This window comes from Panicum hallii, chromosome 5 (genome assembly GCF_002211085.1).
Source record: "Panicum hallii strain FIL2 chromosome 5, PHallii_v3.1, whole genome shotgun sequence".
NCBI classification, from domain to species: domain Eukaryota; kingdom Viridiplantae; phylum Streptophyta; class Magnoliopsida; order Poales; family Poaceae; genus Panicum; species Panicum hallii.
In genome coordinates, this window is record NC_038046.1 from 4,695,097 (window position 1) to 4,712,469 (window position 17,373).

At 45.8% G+C, this 17,373-nt stretch overlaps 4 protein-coding genes, 1 long non-coding RNA gene and 1 other non-coding gene across 6 annotated transcripts; 4 read left to right on the forward strand and 2 right to left on the reverse strand.

The window, feature by feature from the left end:
* Positions 1-1,396: 1,396 nt before the first annotated feature.
* On the reverse strand, positions 1,397-3,288 carry LOC112894863 (photosystem II 22 kDa protein, chloroplastic). Its single transcript, XM_025962691.1, has 4 exons — positions 2,958-3,288; positions 2,725-2,838; positions 2,015-2,255; positions 1,397-1,917 (listed from the first exon to the last, which is right to left on the reverse strand). The coding sequence occupies exons 1-4, from the start codon at positions 3,144-3,146 to the stop codon at positions 1,673-1,675; spliced, it is 789 nt and encodes a 262-aa protein (XP_025818476.1). The 5' UTR covers positions 3,147-3,288; the 3' UTR covers positions 1,397-1,672.
* A 1,176-nt stretch (positions 3,289-4,464) lies between these two features.
* Positions 4,465-4,536, forward strand: TRNAQ-UUG. Its single transcript has one exon. It is a non-coding gene; the product is annotated as a tRNA-Gln (tRNA).
* A 144-nt stretch (positions 4,537-4,680) lies between these two features.
* Positions 4,681-7,346, reverse strand: LOC112894953 (TLC domain-containing protein 2). The gene is made up of 3 exons (XM_025962805.1): positions 7,005-7,346; positions 5,986-6,263; positions 4,681-5,131 (listed from the first exon to the last, which is right to left on the reverse strand). Exons 1-3 carry the CDS (start codon positions 7,258-7,260, stop codon positions 4,829-4,831), a joined length of 837 nt encoding a protein of 278 aa, XP_025818590.1. The 5' UTR covers positions 7,261-7,346; the 3' UTR covers positions 4,681-4,828.
* A 126-nt stretch (positions 7,347-7,472) lies between these two features.
* Positions 7,473-10,796, forward strand: LOC112894952 (AUGMIN subunit 7). Its single transcript, XM_025962804.1, has 9 exons — positions 7,473-7,763; positions 7,907-7,992; positions 8,079-8,140; positions 8,291-8,382; positions 8,602-8,727; positions 8,906-8,996; positions 9,563-9,670; positions 9,817-9,915; positions 10,401-10,796. The coding sequence occupies exons 1-9, from the start codon at positions 7,630-7,632 to the stop codon at positions 10,587-10,589; spliced, it is 987 nt and encodes a 328-aa protein (XP_025818589.1). The 5' UTR covers positions 7,473-7,629; the 3' UTR covers positions 10,590-10,796.
* A 739-nt stretch (positions 10,797-11,535) lies between these two features.
* On the forward strand, positions 11,536-12,422 carry LOC112894322 (probable F-box protein At1g44080). Its single transcript, XM_025961988.1, has one exon. The coding sequence runs from the start codon at positions 11,686-11,688 to the stop codon at positions 12,250-12,252; it is 567 nt and encodes a 188-aa protein (XP_025817773.1). The 5' UTR covers positions 11,536-11,685; the 3' UTR covers positions 12,253-12,422.
* Positions 12,423-14,415: 1,993 nt separating this feature from the next.
* On the forward strand, positions 14,416-15,460 carry LOC112894704. The gene is made up of 2 exons (XR_003229030.1): positions 14,416-14,530; positions 15,131-15,460. It is a non-coding gene; the product is annotated as an uncharacterized LOC112894704 (long non-coding RNA).
* The last annotated feature ends 1,913 nt before the right edge of the window (positions 15,461-17,373 follow it).

The window sequence follows — 17,373 nt, forward strand, 5'->3', positions numbered from 1 at the left end:
TGTAACTGAGATTTCCTTAAGTGATGAAACATCTACTTTTGTACATTTAGGTTAGAGTCTCTAATTCACTACGGATATTCGTGTTTTCGGCTAATATTATTTTTTATATAAGAGAAACCTAACTCAAGAGCACTATTAGCTTCCTCTGGACTGCCTTTTCGCACCGTCCGTGCAACCCTGTTGTCAAGGTGCATGCTGGATGGTAACGTGTGCCAAAATTTTCACATCAAAGAATTCATATATAACCCCCCTTGAAAAGGAAAAAAAAAGAAAAGAAAAGGGAAAGAACCAATGCCATACGCACGTAGGTTAGGTTAGGCATATTCTCCTCCCATAATCTCGCGGCTAGCTAATTAGAGCAGGCATTCCCTTAACCAAGGTGACGGAAAAGGTAGGCACCCTGATAGCTCATCCCGGCGTGTGGCGTGGGATCCATGCAACCCTCTACCTGCATCCAACTGATCTCCGCAAAGAAAACCTCTTTCTGAATTCGATCGGTGGCCCGTCGAAAGCCAGGTAGCTAGCGAAGCGAACCAACAGCGAAGCAATCGAACAACACTCTCGTTGGTACTATTATACGCGTAGCTTTCCAAATCCCGCCTGGGGTTATTGATAATCTGGGCTTAAAAAGGTTCGTCATCAATCATCATTCGTCAGGATTTGTTTCTCCATCTGAGAGACCGAGACTGCGGGTCTGCGGCAAGGTCTTTCAGTCTTTCTGCACCGTCTTTGGTTGAATCAATAAACAAGAGCAGGATAGCATGCAAGTGCGGGCATCTTTTGAGATCAGCCCATGCATGGCATGATTCAGCAGGGGGACCTCCTTTTGGTTTGACAAGCTGGTGTAGGCTCCATTCATGGAACCCACTTTGAGCTGTAGCTGGGTTCTGAAGAGTGCTTCTCGTAGGGGTACATGATTTGCAGCACTAAGCTGCGAGATGTCACTGACGAGTGGGGCCGTGAAGGAGACTGTTCGTGCTCATTGTGCGTTCCGTAGGTGCGTGGTCTTGGCGATGAGCTTAGCGCGCACGCGTACGTGCCGTGACAGACTGGTAATGGCATGGGTCGTGCCGATGGCGGGTACAGGGAATTAGAGCTGTGATCCATCATGGTGGTTTAGCAGAAGCATCAGCGTAGGGCCACTGTATTGTTCCTTGGGCTTCAAGATGAGGCAATTAGACATCAGGCCCAAGGCCCGTGTGATCCCGTTCTCAAAAAGAAAAAAAAATGGGACCTCATTGATTGGGCTTAGATATTCCCGGCCTAAAGCGGGGTAGATAGGCCCATTTACATCGCCCAAACTTGGTTGTTCGATTGTGAAAGTTATCATCGCGGCCTGGCCGGCCATGCATGGCAAACAGAGCAGAGAAATGCAGCTCACTACCGAACGTCAATCTGATTTGTACCGATGCTATTATTATGTTCAATTCGTTCACGTTGGACCGGAGCTTGTACAGGTCTCTTCGTCTTCAATCTTTCTGAAACGGAACTAAACAAGATCTTACTCTAAGATAACCGTTGGATGCTAAGCTCTTGTTTTTACAAGACAACCCAACGCAACACCCTAACCTCCAAGACCTCACGCGCAATACACAGCAAAGCACGCACACGCACAGAGACGCGCTGATCGATCAACCACGAATAACCAAGCGCATCATTTCCCTCGGTCTCTCTACTCCTCGTCCTCGCCGATGATGAACTTGCCGGTGCCGGGGTTGATGGCGGCGATGAAGAAGAAGAGGACGTTGAAGAGCACGAGCGGCTCGATCTCGTTGATGGGCACGCCCGTCTCGATGTTGAGCTGCGCCAGCGCGCCCTTCCCCGTGATGATCTCGCCGATGATGGAGAAGGCCACGCCCAGCTGCGCCAGCCGCCCCACGAACAGCTCGTTCGACTTGGTGAACCCGAACAGCGGCCCTGCATTGCGCGCCACGACCACACAGGATCTTCAGAATTCAGATCAAACAGCCAGCGCAAGGATCAGATGATCTAGTATCGCGATTGATTGTTTTACCTCCCTCGCTGAGGCCGAGGGCGCCACGGAAGCCCTTGCCGGGCGGGATGACGGCCTTGTCGAGGCCGGTGACGTCGTCGACGAAGGTGCCGCGGTCTCCGAGAGCGCCGATGGCGCCGAGGAGGGTGAAGAGGATGAAGAAGAGGAGGAGGGGCTCCGCCTCGTAGATGGGGATGCCCGTCTCCAGGTTCAGCTGGGCAAGGATGCCCTTCCCGGTGATGGCCTCTCCGAGTAGGGACGCCTGGCATGTTCACGACCAGTGTAAATAAAATCATCGTTATACTGAGAACGTAACATAACAAAATATTAACACATGAATTTGACAAATATTTAGTTTAATTTGTGAATTTCTGACTAGTAACTCGAGTACTATTTCAGGTTCAAGCTAATTAACTACTGTGATTTTTATTTTTTTGACCGTCAGAAATTATTTTCCTTTCCACCTCTTGTTGACGACTGGAATTTCGTCTGGAGCTGAAACCATCATAGGAAGCTCAGCAATGTGGTGATATCCTACAGGCTACAGCAGTGCGAAATGTATGGCTGCGCTTTTTCTGCTAAAGGACGAAGTTGTTTTTTTTTTGCTGATGATATCTGAGATGGTGGTACTGGTTGACCAGTATGAAGATACATAAAAAAGTTTTTCTTTACTTCCTAAGCCATGCAGCTGTAGAACTAGAACGTGAGCGTGGCGTCTGTTGAGTACTCACGGCAAAGCCAAGCATGGCGACACGGCCGACGAACAGCTCGTTCTCCTTGGTGAAACCGATCCCGCCGGACGTGCCGAAGATACCGTCCTCAACCTTCGGCTTGGGCGCAGGAGCCTTCACGACATCGATCGACACCATCATACACATGGCAATCACCACCATGCATGCAGAAATAACAGCGGAAGTGATCGAGGAACAAACACTAGGAGCATGCATGCGTGCGTGGCACGGACCTTCTTCGCCGGGGCCTTTGCGGCCTTGGACTTGCCGAAGAGGGCCAGGGTCTTCACGGAGACGGACCTGGAGTGCCTGTACGCTGACGGCAGCGCGAGCCGCAGGTACGGCGCCGGCCGGCCGGCCTGCAGCGACGGCAGCGCGCGGCCGCCGCTGACGCTGGTCGACATGAGCATGGACCGCGCCATCCGTGCCGCCGCGCCTGCTCACGAACACACAGAGGCAACGCTCGCGCGCTGAGAAGGGGCCGAAGCTGTGTGCTCGCAGGTGCTGCGCTGCTGCTGCTTGGTCGTGGCTACTGGAGTACTGGCTGACTGGCTCCGCGGCTGCGTGGCCAGTTCTTTATGAACGGGGTCACATGCGCGGGGAGCGCGAGGCTGGCGTAGCGCGAACTGGAGGAGGCGATTGGCGAGCGGCGAGGCGGAGGATAGGGTGCGGGCTGCGGGGTGGGCTGCCAGGCGGCCACGTTTCCGGCTTTCCGCGAATCCAATCTATGGCTGCGGCGCCCTCCGAGGGCCAGGAGCCGGTGCGGCTCAAGGCTCATGCGACCTCCGGCCGCACGTCCGGCTGGGGAGGCACGGGGGCATGGAACAAACTGATGGCACCGGTTGGTAGGATACACGCGTCACGTAAAAAGTGCTCTCTGTCTCTCCGGTCGTGAGGCATGCGCTGAGCTGCGAAGAGTACATTCTACACTGTACTGGCTCGTAGCGTGACTGAGAGCTATGGTCTGTGTACTCGTGTATGGAGCAGCTAGCATCCTAGCCTATCGTTTGCGGCAAGTCGAAGAATCTGATATTTTTGCTATTGTCTCTTTCTTATATGATTTGGCAGCGCTCCTTCAGTGTTCTTAAAAAAAATTTGCTATTGTAATTTAGCTTCAACTGCGGAAGCACATTGTGTGGCGTTGGAGTCGTGGGTGCACAGCTCCAAATCTTTATGTGAATATTAACGAAACGTGTGACAGAAATGCACGTTCCACCACCGGAATACCTAACTAACGGCTTCTAATGAAGAAACTGAGGCATAGAAGAGTTTCAGCCTAACAGACTGAGAAAACACAGACAAGACGTAAAGGCGGCCACGACAGATCCTCGATGAGGAAATAGCATAGTCGCAGCAAGTTCACCCCAGAGCCGACCTGATACATCGCATAGTCGCAGCAAGTTCACCCCAGAGCCGACCTGATACATCAGCTCCCAATTTCGTTCTTGAACCATCGATCCATGTTGTTTATGGAAGAATTGCACGAAGAAATTGTCCCAACTCCCAATTTCCCTGCCCAGTTGTCCCAACTCTGCGTCGTTGTCCCAACTCCCAAAGTTGAAATAATCTCGCAATACATCAGGCCACTTTGGGGCAGCAAAATATTTCAAGGGATCCGTCGGATATCCCCGCGTCTGCGTTCTATTCTCTGGCGAGCGCAAATGGATTCGGAGTTTCAGACCACGGTATACTGTTTGTCCACAGATAAAAAGTTCCATCAGGGGACCACAAACACCAAGTGGTTCCATAGTGTAGTGGTTAGCACTCCAGACTTTGAATCTGGCGACCTGGGTTCGAATCCCGGTGGGACCTAGATTTTAGTTTTGTTTTTGCTCAGGATTAGCGAGATCGTACTAACACAAGTAAAGAAGAGGAACCAGCTCATAATACTGAAATCCGTACAGCTAAATGAGCTAATAAAAAGCTACTACGCCGTAGTAGAACAGAGCCACTGCATCAATGACAGGAGTACAAGATTTACTCCACTGTGAGAAATGATAATATTTTGAAGACAGAGTGTTGTAGCCTTATGGCGCCATTTTACAAGTTGCCAAAGGCACACTAGTACCTTAGATGAGGCTTTGGGATGTCAGGGAAGGTGCGTTCAATCTTGATGTCTCTGCTGATTTCTTTCTCGTCCATACGCTTTAAATAGATCGAGGCCTAAAAATATGTTGAGAAGATTCATTCCTGCCATACCGAGAAGAGCTAGTGGAAGCTCAATGCCCTTATCAAACTTGTGGGCATCAGCGATGAGTTTGTAAGTGATCAAGATATGGCACACCACCCTTGCTGTCACAAAGGTACTCCAGTTGAGTGCCCATTCCAGCTTCACCACTTTTCGGTTGAAATCACGAAATCCAGCCATTCGCCTCACTTTCCTTATGTGCAAAAATATGGAGTGCAGCTGCAATCATAAACTTTGTCAGTTGGTCTGCTCTGTGAATATAACTTCAGAAAAGTGACTGCAGCTAAAGGAAACCTCCGAACAGAAAATTATCAACCAAAGGCATCAACAATTCTCACAGTGGAGACTGAGATTTTTTTTTTGAGATCTTTTATAGACATGAATGAACACATTAATATCCTTTTCTAGCAAGATCAAGAATAAGCTTGTATGATAATTGAAGTAACAAAATATCCATTGCAAAAATGGGAAAAAGCTCTAAGATCATGGGGAACCATACATGCATCAAGTCCATCACAGTAAACCATGCTCTAGTTAAAATGAGGATGCAAGTGCAAACACCAATGGTTGAAAGCCCAACTGGGCAGGGAAAACAATTAGCTTTCAAGGTCATACGCTCATACTGAATGGACCAACCGCCTTATTTACATTGCAGGGCAAAGTGAAATATCCTCTAGTCATATCATCATTCTGGAAATCATATATGGGAAGAATCCATATTACTCGTATTTTTAACTTCATTGCAAAAAAATTGGGGCTATGCATATGACTATCTACTGACAAAGCATATACTTGAGACAATAGCTGTCAATCTGGAGACCTTTTTTTTCCTTGAAGCAACTCAATCTGGAGACTCCAAACCAGCTTAGAGCCAATGGCTCATAAAATCTATGGCAAGCATTCCCGTTTGCTAAAGCTCTATGCATTTATTTCTTCAATGACAAGTGAGTAAAAAAGACAATGCTTGCAAAAAGGTGGGACAAGAAAGAATAAATTTATTTCAAGCATGAAAAGTAACACAAAAATTTCAACAAAATTTAAATGCCTCCCAAGAATGAGAAGAGTAGATGTACCTCACACACAAGAGTGAGAATTAGGTAGTTGATCGTGACATTCCTATAGAGAGCTAGTGTGAAGCAAATGAGCAGGATCAGGTGATGCATGAGAATTCCAGGAATCCATCCACTGTATAGCCGGTAACGGAGCATGTCCAATTGGTCATATGCAAAGTAGCCACAAGAAAAGCAGAGGGCAGAATATGCTCCAACCCAACTGCCACCAAATAGTTCATGATGCTCAAACATGTTCTCGAGGCCCTTATTACGCCATTGATTGACAAGAACAAAGATAACTGCAAGTGCAATGGCATCAAGTCAAAACAAGCCTAAGATTTAATGACATGATGTAATTGATGGCTCTTCCAATTTTTGCATAACATCTTTACAGGTTACAGGCCATAATCATGTGAGAATAAATTTTACTAGTAAGTGTCTGTCTGATACAGATTCATTGTCGCAAGAATCCCCCATAACATTGTTATTGGTGGCTTTGCACATTAGTTCATTGCTTAGCCCTGGATTGAAGAGTACTGTACTACTGTAGATGAAAGAGAATGCTATAGAGCTTAGAGAAGCATACATTCAATCAGTACTAAAGGGAACGAGAAGTTTTATGTCACTTAAACAGTTAAACTAAAGATACTTTTGAACAAACTTGGCAGCATTTGCCTGCAAAGTTAGTACCAGAGGCCACTATTGTTGAATCCCGCGTGAATAGGGCATCTGAGCAATCACGCATAATTCCAACCAAGCAAAACTCACACCAAGACAAATGACCTCACCGCCATGGAAGCAATAACTCACAAAACTAACAGTACTCAAATCCACGCTGCTCCCGGTTCCCCAACAAGAAACCAAGGCATTAAGCATCACCTAGATTGTATAGTGTTAATCCACTGCGCTCCTCTTTCCTCAACTCATCTAATGCTGGAACCGAATTAATCCTATGGTTTCTTGCAGTCGACGCATACCCGAGTAGCAAAAGGTAGGGAACGGAGGGTCGGGATAAGGGGAGGCTAGGGAGAGAATCTTACCGGAGGCGAAGGTGAGGGAGGAGTGGAGGAGGGAAACGGCGGTGTTGACGAAGAGCGGGTCGCGGGAGACCGCGGCTCGGACCGCGGCGTTGGCAGCCTGAAAGAAGGCGAAGCCGGCGGCCACGGGCGCCAGCTCACGACGCCCCCGCACGCCGATCTCAAACCCCACAGACACCGCCCACAGCACTAGCGTTGCCGCGAAGAACGCGCTCGTGTCGCCGCCGGCCGCGGCCCCTCCGGCGCGCTGGGGCGGCATCGGGTTCGTCGTCGACTCGTCGTGGCGAAGGAGGAGCCGCACGTCCGCACCGCTCGCTCGGCTCTGCCCCGACCAGTCCCACTGGGCCCGCACGCTATCAAGCCATTGGGCCGTAGAAACTAGAAAGGACACTGTAATCTCGGCCCAATTAGCGAGTGCCTTGATTAATTTAATTCTGAGGGACCCTCCTGCAGCCCTGCTAAACAATTACGAGAAGCCTTCGAATTTTGAAAGGGATTGAGAGGAAAATAATTGGGGAATTAAAATCTCGGTACCATCTCGCTCGTTGGTCAGTCGCCGTCTGCTCGATCCCTACCATCCCCACCAGCAGCACCGGCCGGCCGCCGCGGTGAACGGAGAGAAGCAGCCATGGCCTCCAAGCAGATGGAGGAGATCCAACGGAAGCTGTCCCTTCTTGCCTACCCGCGGGCCAACACCCCCGCGCAGTCCCTCCTCTTCGCCGGGGTCGAGCGCTACCGCCTCCTCGAGTGGCTGTTCTTCCGGTACGCGCCCACTCTCCTGCGCCGCATTTCCTCTCCGCTCCTCCTGCTGTTCGGGAGTTGTAATCTCTCTGCTAGATTTGGTCTTCGATTTTGGAATTCTGGTTCGAAACTGAGGGTTTGCCTGTTTGATGTGTGTTCCGGAGGCTCCTAGGCGACAGATCGCCGTTCACGCAGCAGAACTGGCAGGGGGATAGCCTGGACCGCGACGAGGAGAACAACAGAATCCAACGTAATGTTTTGGTTCCATAGGGTAGATATTTTCCATTCCTGGGATCGCGCGTGGTGCTAACTAACGGTGGCTTTGGGGTTCTGCAGACCTGGCGGAGATAGCTAACTTCCTGGGCATCACGCCTTCAGTGGACACCGAAGCGATTCAGGTGAGAAATGACTAACCCTATTAGTGTTATGTATTACATTTGCTGGATTGATGCTGCTATTATCATGCATGATGTCTAGAACCGCACAATTGCAAACTGAGATGCATGGTGTGCCATGTTTCGGGGGTTCATAACTGGTTGTTATTGCAGGGTAGAGGCAGCTATGAGGAGCGGGTGGAACTGCTCCGTCTCATTGTCGATCTAGTGGAAGCTAGTTGCTATGCCGACAATCCAGAATGGAGGTTGGGTTTACACACAACTATTTGTATCCAAAATGAAATGTACCTACTATGATGATTATTGATTATAAAGGAGAATACTATACATAAACCTTGGGCAGCTTGTATTTTTTTTCTACATCGTAAATCTGATGCCAAATGAAATCTGTTACAGAAAGCATTGTGTTAATTTGCATGTGCGGGCATTTAACATGAAGTACATAACAAAATTCACTGTTGTAGTGTTGATGAGCAATTGGCAAAGGATGTGCAACTCGTAGATTCAATTGCTGAGAAACAAGCCCAAATTTTTTCGGAGGAGTGCAAGCTTTTCCCTGCAGATGTTCAAATACAATCAATTTACCCTTTGTAAGTGTTTCCAATCTATGTTCTTGCCAAATGTATTGTTTAGGTGCTTTAGATTCCAGGCGTATTCAGAATTGCTCCCCTGGTCTGGATCTTTCTTGCTACCCTGTGGTTTCCACATAACAAAGATCTTAAAATCACCTCATGTATTCTATATCTTAGTTGAATTCTTGTTTTGTAGGCCTGATATTGCAGAACTAGAGTTGAAGCTCTCTGAGTATACAAAAAAGATGTCCAATTTGCAGCAGATGGTTCAGGAATTGGCTTCAAAGGTACAATAAGATATGCAATGGTACAAAAGTTTTCAGTTCAGCACCATTTGCCCCACGAATGTTGATTTCTGCTGAGCAGAATCTGGGATAAATTCATCTGCACTAGTTGCACAGTTTTCTAAGTACTTCTGAAGCTTTAAATCTAACAGAGATTGTTTGTTAGTTATCACAGGCAGAGCCCGTCAACCTTGACATACTATGATGTGTCTAGGATGGCAGAATGGCAGACAGTGTCTTGTGTTCTTGTCTTGTTCATGTTACTTACATTCCATCCTGCATATTACAGATTTTTCGGATAATTCCACGTTTTATGTAGCAAAGCATACAACCATTTAGCTTAATTTTGTTAACAAAAAAACTTTGGGATACACTGTAATCTGAAAGGCAACTGTGTGCTTGATTTTACTTGTTCTAAGCCTACCAAAACTTCCATGGGACTAAAAGGATTTTTTTTGTTGTTGTTGCTGCTGGTTTTATCTGTTGTATATGTACTCCAATGCCATATATTTATCTTAGTATTATGTAGCTTGCTATTTCATGCTAACAGCGTAGTTGCTTGTGATTAGTATGATTACAACCCAAATGAAGACTATGCCGAGACAGAGTTGAAGTTGAGGGAACATTTGCAATCATTTTTGGAAACGGTTAAATCCTTCAATACGATATATACTAAGGTGAATATCTTATGCAGCAAGTCCTACTTTCCCTGTATCTTCTATATGTATACCAGTTATATATCCTTAAAATATCTTTTTCTTTTAGCTATTATTATTTTTTAAGTTACGTATCATTAGTTGATAAAGGTGAATTATCTTTGTAGGAAATTCATCCTTGGACCCACATGATGGAGGTGCCACAACTGCATGGCTTTGGCCCTGCCGCTAATCGCCTGTTGGAGGCATATAACACCCTTTTAAAGGTAATTTTGGAAGCATTGGTTCTTTTTCGTGGCCATTTCGTTGCTCATTTCTTCTTCTTCTTCTTTTTTACTAGCGCTGACCTAGTGATCTACACGCTGTGGTATTGTTAATCGAAGGGATAAAAAACTGTGGAACAACAGAAATAAAAGAGAGTGCATTTCTGCTGGAAAATAAGAACTAACATAAACTACTGCTTGTGTGCAGTCACTGAACATTGAGCACTCTTCTTACTCCATATTCTTCTCTCTGAAATGTCTTGAAATATGATTGTATGGCCTTATGTGTAATCCATGCTCTACCTTGAGAATACCGTGCTTCTACTGTTAGTAGGAATCTTCTCAGACCATTTCATTTTATGCACTTTCCAACTAGATAAGTAGACAGGACACTCTGTTCTTCTTTTTGGCTACTTTTTTTATAACATCTTTTTGGCTACTTGTTGCAACTTACAAAGCATGACCTGTGCTTATTTGTGATTTTTCAGTTCCTAGGAAATTTGAGGAGTCTGCGAGATTCATATACTGCAATGGCTGCTGGGTCACTGTCAGCGTCTAATGAGCCTTCATCAGTCGCCAAAATTATTTCAGACTGTGAATCTGCACTGACATTCTTGAATCACAGCCTTTCCATCCTTTCAACTTCCCTGGCACGGGAGCAAGGGGAAACACTATGATTTTACAGCACCTGTATATCAGGATACACTGATTCAGTTGTTTTTAGTTTCAGGTGAGGCATGTAGTAAAGATTTTGTGCCATTTGTTGGTGTGCTCCTGTGTGGCTGTAGTTTGTAACTCAAGAGATTGAAATAACTTACTAAACATCATATCTAGAGTTCTTTTGGAGGTTTAACTGAACTTGTATATGTATGCCCTTTTATTCTTGAGAAGTTGTCTCTTATTGATCATATCTTCTGGATTTTAAGATAACTCCTTCAGATATTATATTTCTAGTGAAAATCACTTTGTTTCGGAACATTCAGAAACACAATGTAGCAGTTGTTCAAATATAACTGTATGGCTCACAGGCTCCGCAAATACAATACGGCGTTACATCTCACGCCTACCAAGTTCTTTACGGCTTGCACTGCAGGTCTCCCGAGTTCTTTACCTCGCGGACTCGAGTCCCGATCGGGAAACGAGCCGCGCCGTGCGGCCCGGGCCCGTGCACTTCTCCGTCGCACTTCAGGCTAGGCATCCATAAATATCCGCTGGCGGCCGTGCAAAATCCGCGTGATCCACCTATTGGCTATTACCGGCTCGGTCCCGATCCCCTTTTACTTTGAAGAGAAGAAGAAAGAGGCGGCGGGGAGATCAACCATGGAGGAGAGCACCAACGCGCCCGCCGGCGCCGGAAGCTGCCCGCCGCTCGGCACCCTACCGGTGCTTGTGTACGACCACGGGCTGGGCCCCAACAACCGGCAGACGGCGTTCGCCATCGGCGACCAGAGCCTCCACACGAGCGTCGTGCCGGAGCTGGCGGACAACTACTACCACGCGACTCGCACGGCTGGGTCCTCCTCGTGGCGCCCGGGCCGTCGCCGCGCACCCGCCTTTGGGACCCCCGCTCCGGCGAGAGCGAGATCCTGCCGGCCATGGAGCGCGAGCTGCTGGAGGACTGGGAGTGCTGTCTCTCCGACGCGCCCACCGCGCCATCGTGCGTCATGCTCGTGTTGGACACAAAGAAGCCCAAGTTCCTGTACTGCCGCGTCGGTGACAGCCTCTGGTCTGTGCATGAGTACGACATCGGCAACGTGAAGCTGCCACCCGAGTATGCGCCGCCAAGAAAGCTCGTCATCCAGCAGACGGCGGCGGTGGACGGAAAGTTCTATTTCGGAGAGACCGGAAAAGCTGGGGGTCATCGATTTCTCGCCGGCAACGCCGGAGTTCAGCTACGCCGACCGCCCGTGCCCCGAGTTCCCGGATGGATCCAACTGCCTCAGCGAGCTACTGGTGGAGTCACGCGGAGAATTGTTCAGCGTCTACATCTGTCTCAAGGGATTCACACCCGAGATCTTGACGGTGCGCGTCTACAGGATCTATCTATCAGGCCGGCCAACTCTTTCCAAGGTGGACGACTTGGGCGATAGGGTGCTCCTATTGAGTTACACCAACGTGCAGCTACTGTGCTCGGCGAGCAAGTATGGGGTCAAGGGGAACCGCGTCTACTTCAACCACAATGTAATGGGTGACATGGACGGTGGGCTGCTATGCATCTTCGACTTAGACGAACAGAGCTTGAAGACTCTGCGGTCGTGTCCAGAGATGGCGGAGCTTCTGCGCAATCCTTTGTGGATGCTGCCAACTGATCAAGACAGCACCCGCGGCGCGGATAAGTAGTAGCGAGAACTAGTCTCTACTTAAGAAAAACTCCAGTCTCTAGGGAATAGCAATAAGGCCAGCATCAAGCATGTTCTAACCTTTCCGTGTTGCTTCATAGTAGTCGTCTTTATCAATTTCTTCGAGTGGTGACTACATTGTTTGCCTTAAACATTTTCGGTGTTATAATACATGAGAATGTGATCTTAAGGATTTATGTTGAATTGCTACTCGAATACACAATAATGGAAGAAACCATTATGACCCAAATTAAACATAGAATTAATCTAAATGACCGCAATGGTGAGACTGCTCAAATGAAAGTATTAAACGAAAGTAATTGCGTGGCCCTTGTGTGTTTATTAAAACATCAACGTACAATACCCTAGATCAATACACATATTGCTTGCATCATTGCATGTATTACAATTGTTCATAATATATTCGGACTTGGTATTGTCAATTGTGAACTCGTAACGGGTTTAGCAGACATATTGTTCACGAAGAGATGACAAATTTGATTTTTGAAGAAGTTTTTCTTTATACAAAACGCATAACAAAAGCATACACGCATGTACAACATGCATCTATGAGATGTATGAGGCATGCACATACAACTTACTCTTATGAACACGTTCAAGAGACTGAAAAATAAGATTGGACTGCCTCAAGACTAATTAAGCATATAGCGTTCATGATTCATGCTGCAGGAAACCAGATCGAAACGTTATACATAAGTAGGGATATTATAGACATTTAAAAATAAAAACAGTTCAACCACAGTGCCCCACTACAATCCAGGATGTCAAATAGCCTCAGTTTTTAAAATAACATGTATACAAGCTGGTTTTCAGTTTTTACAGTCCACCGACTCGAACACATACGCACTTTACAGCCCAACTATTTCTTATGAACTTTACAGCCCAACTATTTGACTGCATGCTAGCACCACCGAACCAGACCTACTCCTATCATTTCTGGAATTTCAATTTCGGTTTAGTTTTATTTTCTTCTGTAAAATAGGCATTGGTCCAGGCCTTATAAAATCACCTTCTCCTCTTTCTTACTTCGCAAGAAGGCCCCGAGACCGTCGTCTTCCTCGAGCGTCTTCCACGGGATCTCGTGGCGCCCAAGCCAAGCCGTTCCACCCTCCGGAAGCCCCGCCCCCGCGCCCTAGCCCCGCCGATCCGACGGTGAAGGCAAAGCCACTTCCCAATCCCTCGCACTCCCTGATCTGTTCGCAGCACTAGTCCCGGTCTGTTCGGCGCAACGCAATACGATCTGTTCTCCCGATCTGTTGTAGCCTTCCCAATCTTTCGCGATCTCCCGATCTGTTCGCCGCCTTCCCAATCTCTCGCGGTTCCGGTCTGTTCGGCGCAACGCAATACGATCTGTTCTAGACCATTTCAACAGATTTTTGGCTAGTTTAGATCGTGATTAACGACTTGGATTGCGAATCTAATGCTTGTTTAGATGGGGGGAGCACTAGTTTAACGATTTGTGATTGATATGCTGTACATGCGGTTCCGTTGCTTATCAGATTGAGGCGCACGTCAGGTCGTTCAGATGCCAAAACCCCCTTTACATGAGTTTGAATTGCTTGTCTAGATAAGGCGTAAACTTTTGCAATTAACTTTTGCACGAGATCGTTCAGATGATATGAAATCCCTAGTCCGTCATATCATCTATAGTCATCTATCTGCTTTTTGGTCGAATTTCTGTTGTAGCTGCAAATAGCCAGCAAAATATGATGGGAACATCTGTTACATTTTCAAATTACCAGCAAAATATGATGGAAACTTTTGTTATATTTTCAATTTGGCTGCAAAATACGATGGGAACTTCTGTTGTTTCAATTAGCCAGCAAAACATGATGGGAACTTCTGTTATAGTTTCAAATTGCCTGCAACAGATGATGGGAACCTCTGTTATATTTTCAAATCACCTGCAAAATTGAAAGGAACTTCTGTTATATCTTCAAATAGCCTGCAAAACATTATGGGAACATCTGTTATTTGCTGCAAAATATGATGTGATCACTTGTGAATCTGTTGAGCACTAATCACTAAGATGTTCCAATTATTTCTAGCTTGCACTAAAATCACTTGATCTGCATTATGCTTAACTTCTAAAGTAGCGTGCCCTCATCTGGATAGCATGTCTTATATCCTCCATGTTTTAAATTAAAAGATGGACATCAAGAGCAGTATCCCCGAGGTCCCAGGATATCATGAAGCACCGGAAGTGGTGCCAGGCCTGGCTGGAGGCGAAAGCACAGAACAAAATAAATGACAAAAAGGTACTCTCAAGACACGGCTACCTGCGTAGTGACATGAATTTCAACTTTATGGGATCTTGATTACCTGCATACTGAGATCATCACAGTTAGATTTCATCAATGTTCAGCGTGCCCTAGGTCCTTATGTATCCTTTCGGTAGTAAAATAAAGCCAGGCCTGGGATAGCTGTGACAATTGAAGCTTAGCTTAAACTGCAAGTTCAAAAAATGATTGATGCTATTGTTACTAGTGTAGAATTCATTGAATATAAGTTCCAAACTGCTTGTTAGAAGTGATAAATCTGTTTGCTGTCAACTAGATTTCTATGATACAGATTTGCCTTGGTAGTAGAAGTGATAAATCTGTTTTCTGTCAACTAGATTTCTATGATACAGATTTTGCTTAGAAGTGATAAATCTGTTTGCTGTCAACTAGATTTGTATGATACCGATTTTGCTTGGTAGAAGTGATAAATCTGTTCGCTGTCAACTAGATTTCTATGATACAGATTTTGCTTGGTAGTAGAAGTGATAAATCTGTTCGCTGTCAACTAGATTTCTATGATACAGATTTACCAATGTCTAGCACAGTATATCTAATTCACATTTCTACACTTCGCAGTGAGAAGTCTAAGCAAGAGATGGTCAAAGCAAACCAAATGCTTGAAGAGTTATCTTACAACCCATAGGGAATGCTGTAGTAGTTTAGAAACTTACAATGAGACTTTTGTCAGCAGTTGCAGTAACGCAAAAAAACTTGTATGGAGGGGTTACCTTTTTGTATTCTGCTGGATTCTTATCACAGTATCATGCCAAGTGCCAGACTTCTAGAATTCTCTGCATAACAAAGCAGATTTTGAGATATTCCTACTATTCATTTTGCACCATCAATGAACTTGCACTTGAGCATTAATTCATATGAAATGTAATATCAAGTGAGTGATGCATTCTAGTTACCCGTTATTTATTAGGAGCCTTCATATCCATTTCAAACAGTTCCTGGTAATGAGTAGCACCTATTGAGGGCCACCCTATAGTGGAAGCCATCGCAAGCTGATGAGAAAGGTCTTCTGTGAAGTTCATCCACATTGTTCTGTTACTGCAATCTTGCTCTTTACTGCAGTTACAGCCATCTTTGGTGTGTTATGCTGTGGCTTTCTGGTTCACAATTGTATGGAACTTCACAGATCATGTTTCTGAAACAATTCCTGCAAGATGTATTTCAATCCTACCAGCAAAATTCATGATATTGGGAATATAAAAGAAACATGAGTCACAAACCTAATCCCTTGATTCAACAATTGGACAAGCAATAGAAAATCACAGGGTTCTGGAATGGAGGAGTCTAGGTTCAGGTTCTGGTCATCAGCGACTTCCCCATTGCATGGACAAGCTAGCTTGGAAGTTTTGCAACCATGGGCCAAGACTATTCCAGTACTCTGGCCCATGCCCACTAGCCGGCCCAGCCTCCCTCCTTGAAACACGGCTTGTCCCCAAGCCATTGCTGCAATATCTCCATCAAACTATTTGGTGCTGAAAACTATGCGATCACCACCATCTCTGCTCACCAGTCATCCACGACAAGACTTGGTGATGCTTTGAAGTTGCTGAACAACTGCAGAGATGTTGCAACACTCGATGTGCATTTTAGCTTGAACATAACAATCCTCGTTTGAAAGTTGTGAAGGCCATAGCTTTGTATGTCCTTGATGCTGAGTGTGAATCTGCCGTCACACCGAACACCTACTAGCTTCAGATAACAAACGAGTTGCCCAAGTTTTCATACTCTTGCACTCCGATTTCTCCATTTTCATTGAGTATTTATTGCTCGGATTCATTCAGGAAACAAGCTGTCTCCTTAAAAAATTCAGGCATCTTCCAAGAACCCAGTTATTTCACTTGCCACTTATTTTGCTTGCGAGAGACACCTCTTGTCCTCTTCAGAGCACATAAATGCAACTTCCAAGCTAGCTGCAAATCTACTGCTACGGTTGTTTTAAATTGAATGGTGATATTCCTACAGATCTGCAGTCATCTCCTTGCAGCTGCATCAGTTAGCTTGATTCATTCAGATTTGCAAATTACTTCACATCAATATCCAGATGCCTTCCACACACAGGCCCCCATCAACGTGTCTCATGTAATACTTAGACTGCGATGCAAAATGTACAGAATCCTTATGTAGTTCAGACAACTTGCCAGTGTCACAGTTGATGGCATTCCTTTCTCTGCAATCTGATACCACACCAAGGACAATAATTTCACAAGGATATACCCAGTACGATACAACCTTGAAACATCTTAAGAACTCCAAGGACCTAGACCACACACCTGGTCTTAAAACATTGCTCCAACACTTACATATATGATGCATATTTCCAATTACTCGTATATGCTTGATTTGGATCATGGCCCAAAACTGCTGTTGCACATAATTGCACTTCCTTCATAATACTGTCATGATCGACAGACCACATTAGCGAAGCCACTACAACTTGCACCCCAGATCTGAGAAATTACAAAAAAACACACATTAGAGAAGTAACTCATAAAAATCAGTATGATTGAACTCAAATGTAGCTGATTTCAGGGTGCTCACCAAGCAACAGTAGCAATGTCCGCCTTGATAAACCAGACTTGGAACTATCGTTAATAATGGCAGCTTCATTTGAATTCAACCCAGTGATCTCAGATGCTGTAAATGACATGTCGAATGCTGGAAGTTGTAACTCATCGATGCCCCAATGCTTTCTGCACTCCCAGATTTTCCAATGAATACACCCCAGCATTAGCATCCTCACTGGCAAACAGTTAGATAACTATCACATTAACATGGAATGACTCCAACACTGACCCAATTCTGTA

What these genes read in the sequence shown, in the direction of transcription:
- LOC112894322 (XM_025961988.1), top strand. Translation starts at nt 11,686, where the DNA reads ATGCGCCGCCAAGAAAGCTCGTCATCCAGCAGACGGCGGCGGTGGACG.
- LOC112894953 (XM_025962805.1), bottom strand. Translation starts at nt 7,260, where the DNA reads ATGCCGCCCCAGCGCGCCGGAGGGGCCGCGGCCGGCGGCGACACGAGC. An exon ending in CTCCCTCACCTTCGCCTCCG is followed by an intron (nt 6,264 to 7,004) that starts GTAAGATTCTCT and finishes TTGCACTTGCAG; the next exon opens with TTATCTTTGTTCTTGTCAAT. An exon ending in TTCTCACTCTTGTGTGTGAG is followed by an intron (nt 5,132 to 5,985) that starts GTACATCTACTC and finishes TTATGATTGCAG; the next exon opens with CTGCACTCCATATTTTTGCA.
- LOC112894863 (XM_025962691.1), bottom strand. Translation starts at nt 3,146, where the DNA reads ATGGCGCGGTCCATGCTCATGTCGACCAGCGTCAGCGGCGGCCGCGCG. An exon ending in CAAAGGCCCCGGCGAAGAAG is followed by an intron (nt 2,839 to 2,957) that starts GTCCGTGCCACG and finishes GATGTCGTGAAG; the next exon opens with GCTCCTGCGCCCAAGCCGAA. An exon ending in CCTCGGCCTCAGCGAGGGAG is followed by an intron (nt 1,918 to 2,014) that starts GTAAAACAATCA and finishes CGCGCAATGCAG; the next exon opens with GGCCGCTGTTCGGGTTCACC.
- LOC112894952 (XM_025962804.1), top strand. Translation starts at nt 7,630, where the DNA reads ATGGCCTCCAAGCAGATGGAGGAGATCCAACGGAAGCTGTCCCTTCTT. An exon ending in GCCGACAATCCAGAATGGAG is followed by an intron (nt 8,383 to 8,601) that starts GTTGGGTTTACA and finishes TCACTGTTGTAG; the next exon opens with TGTTGATGAGCAATTGGCAA. An exon ending in CATATAACACCCTTTTAAAG is followed by an intron (nt 9,916 to 10,400) that starts GTAATTTTGGAA and finishes GTGATTTTTCAG; the next exon opens with TTCCTAGGAAATTTGAGGAG.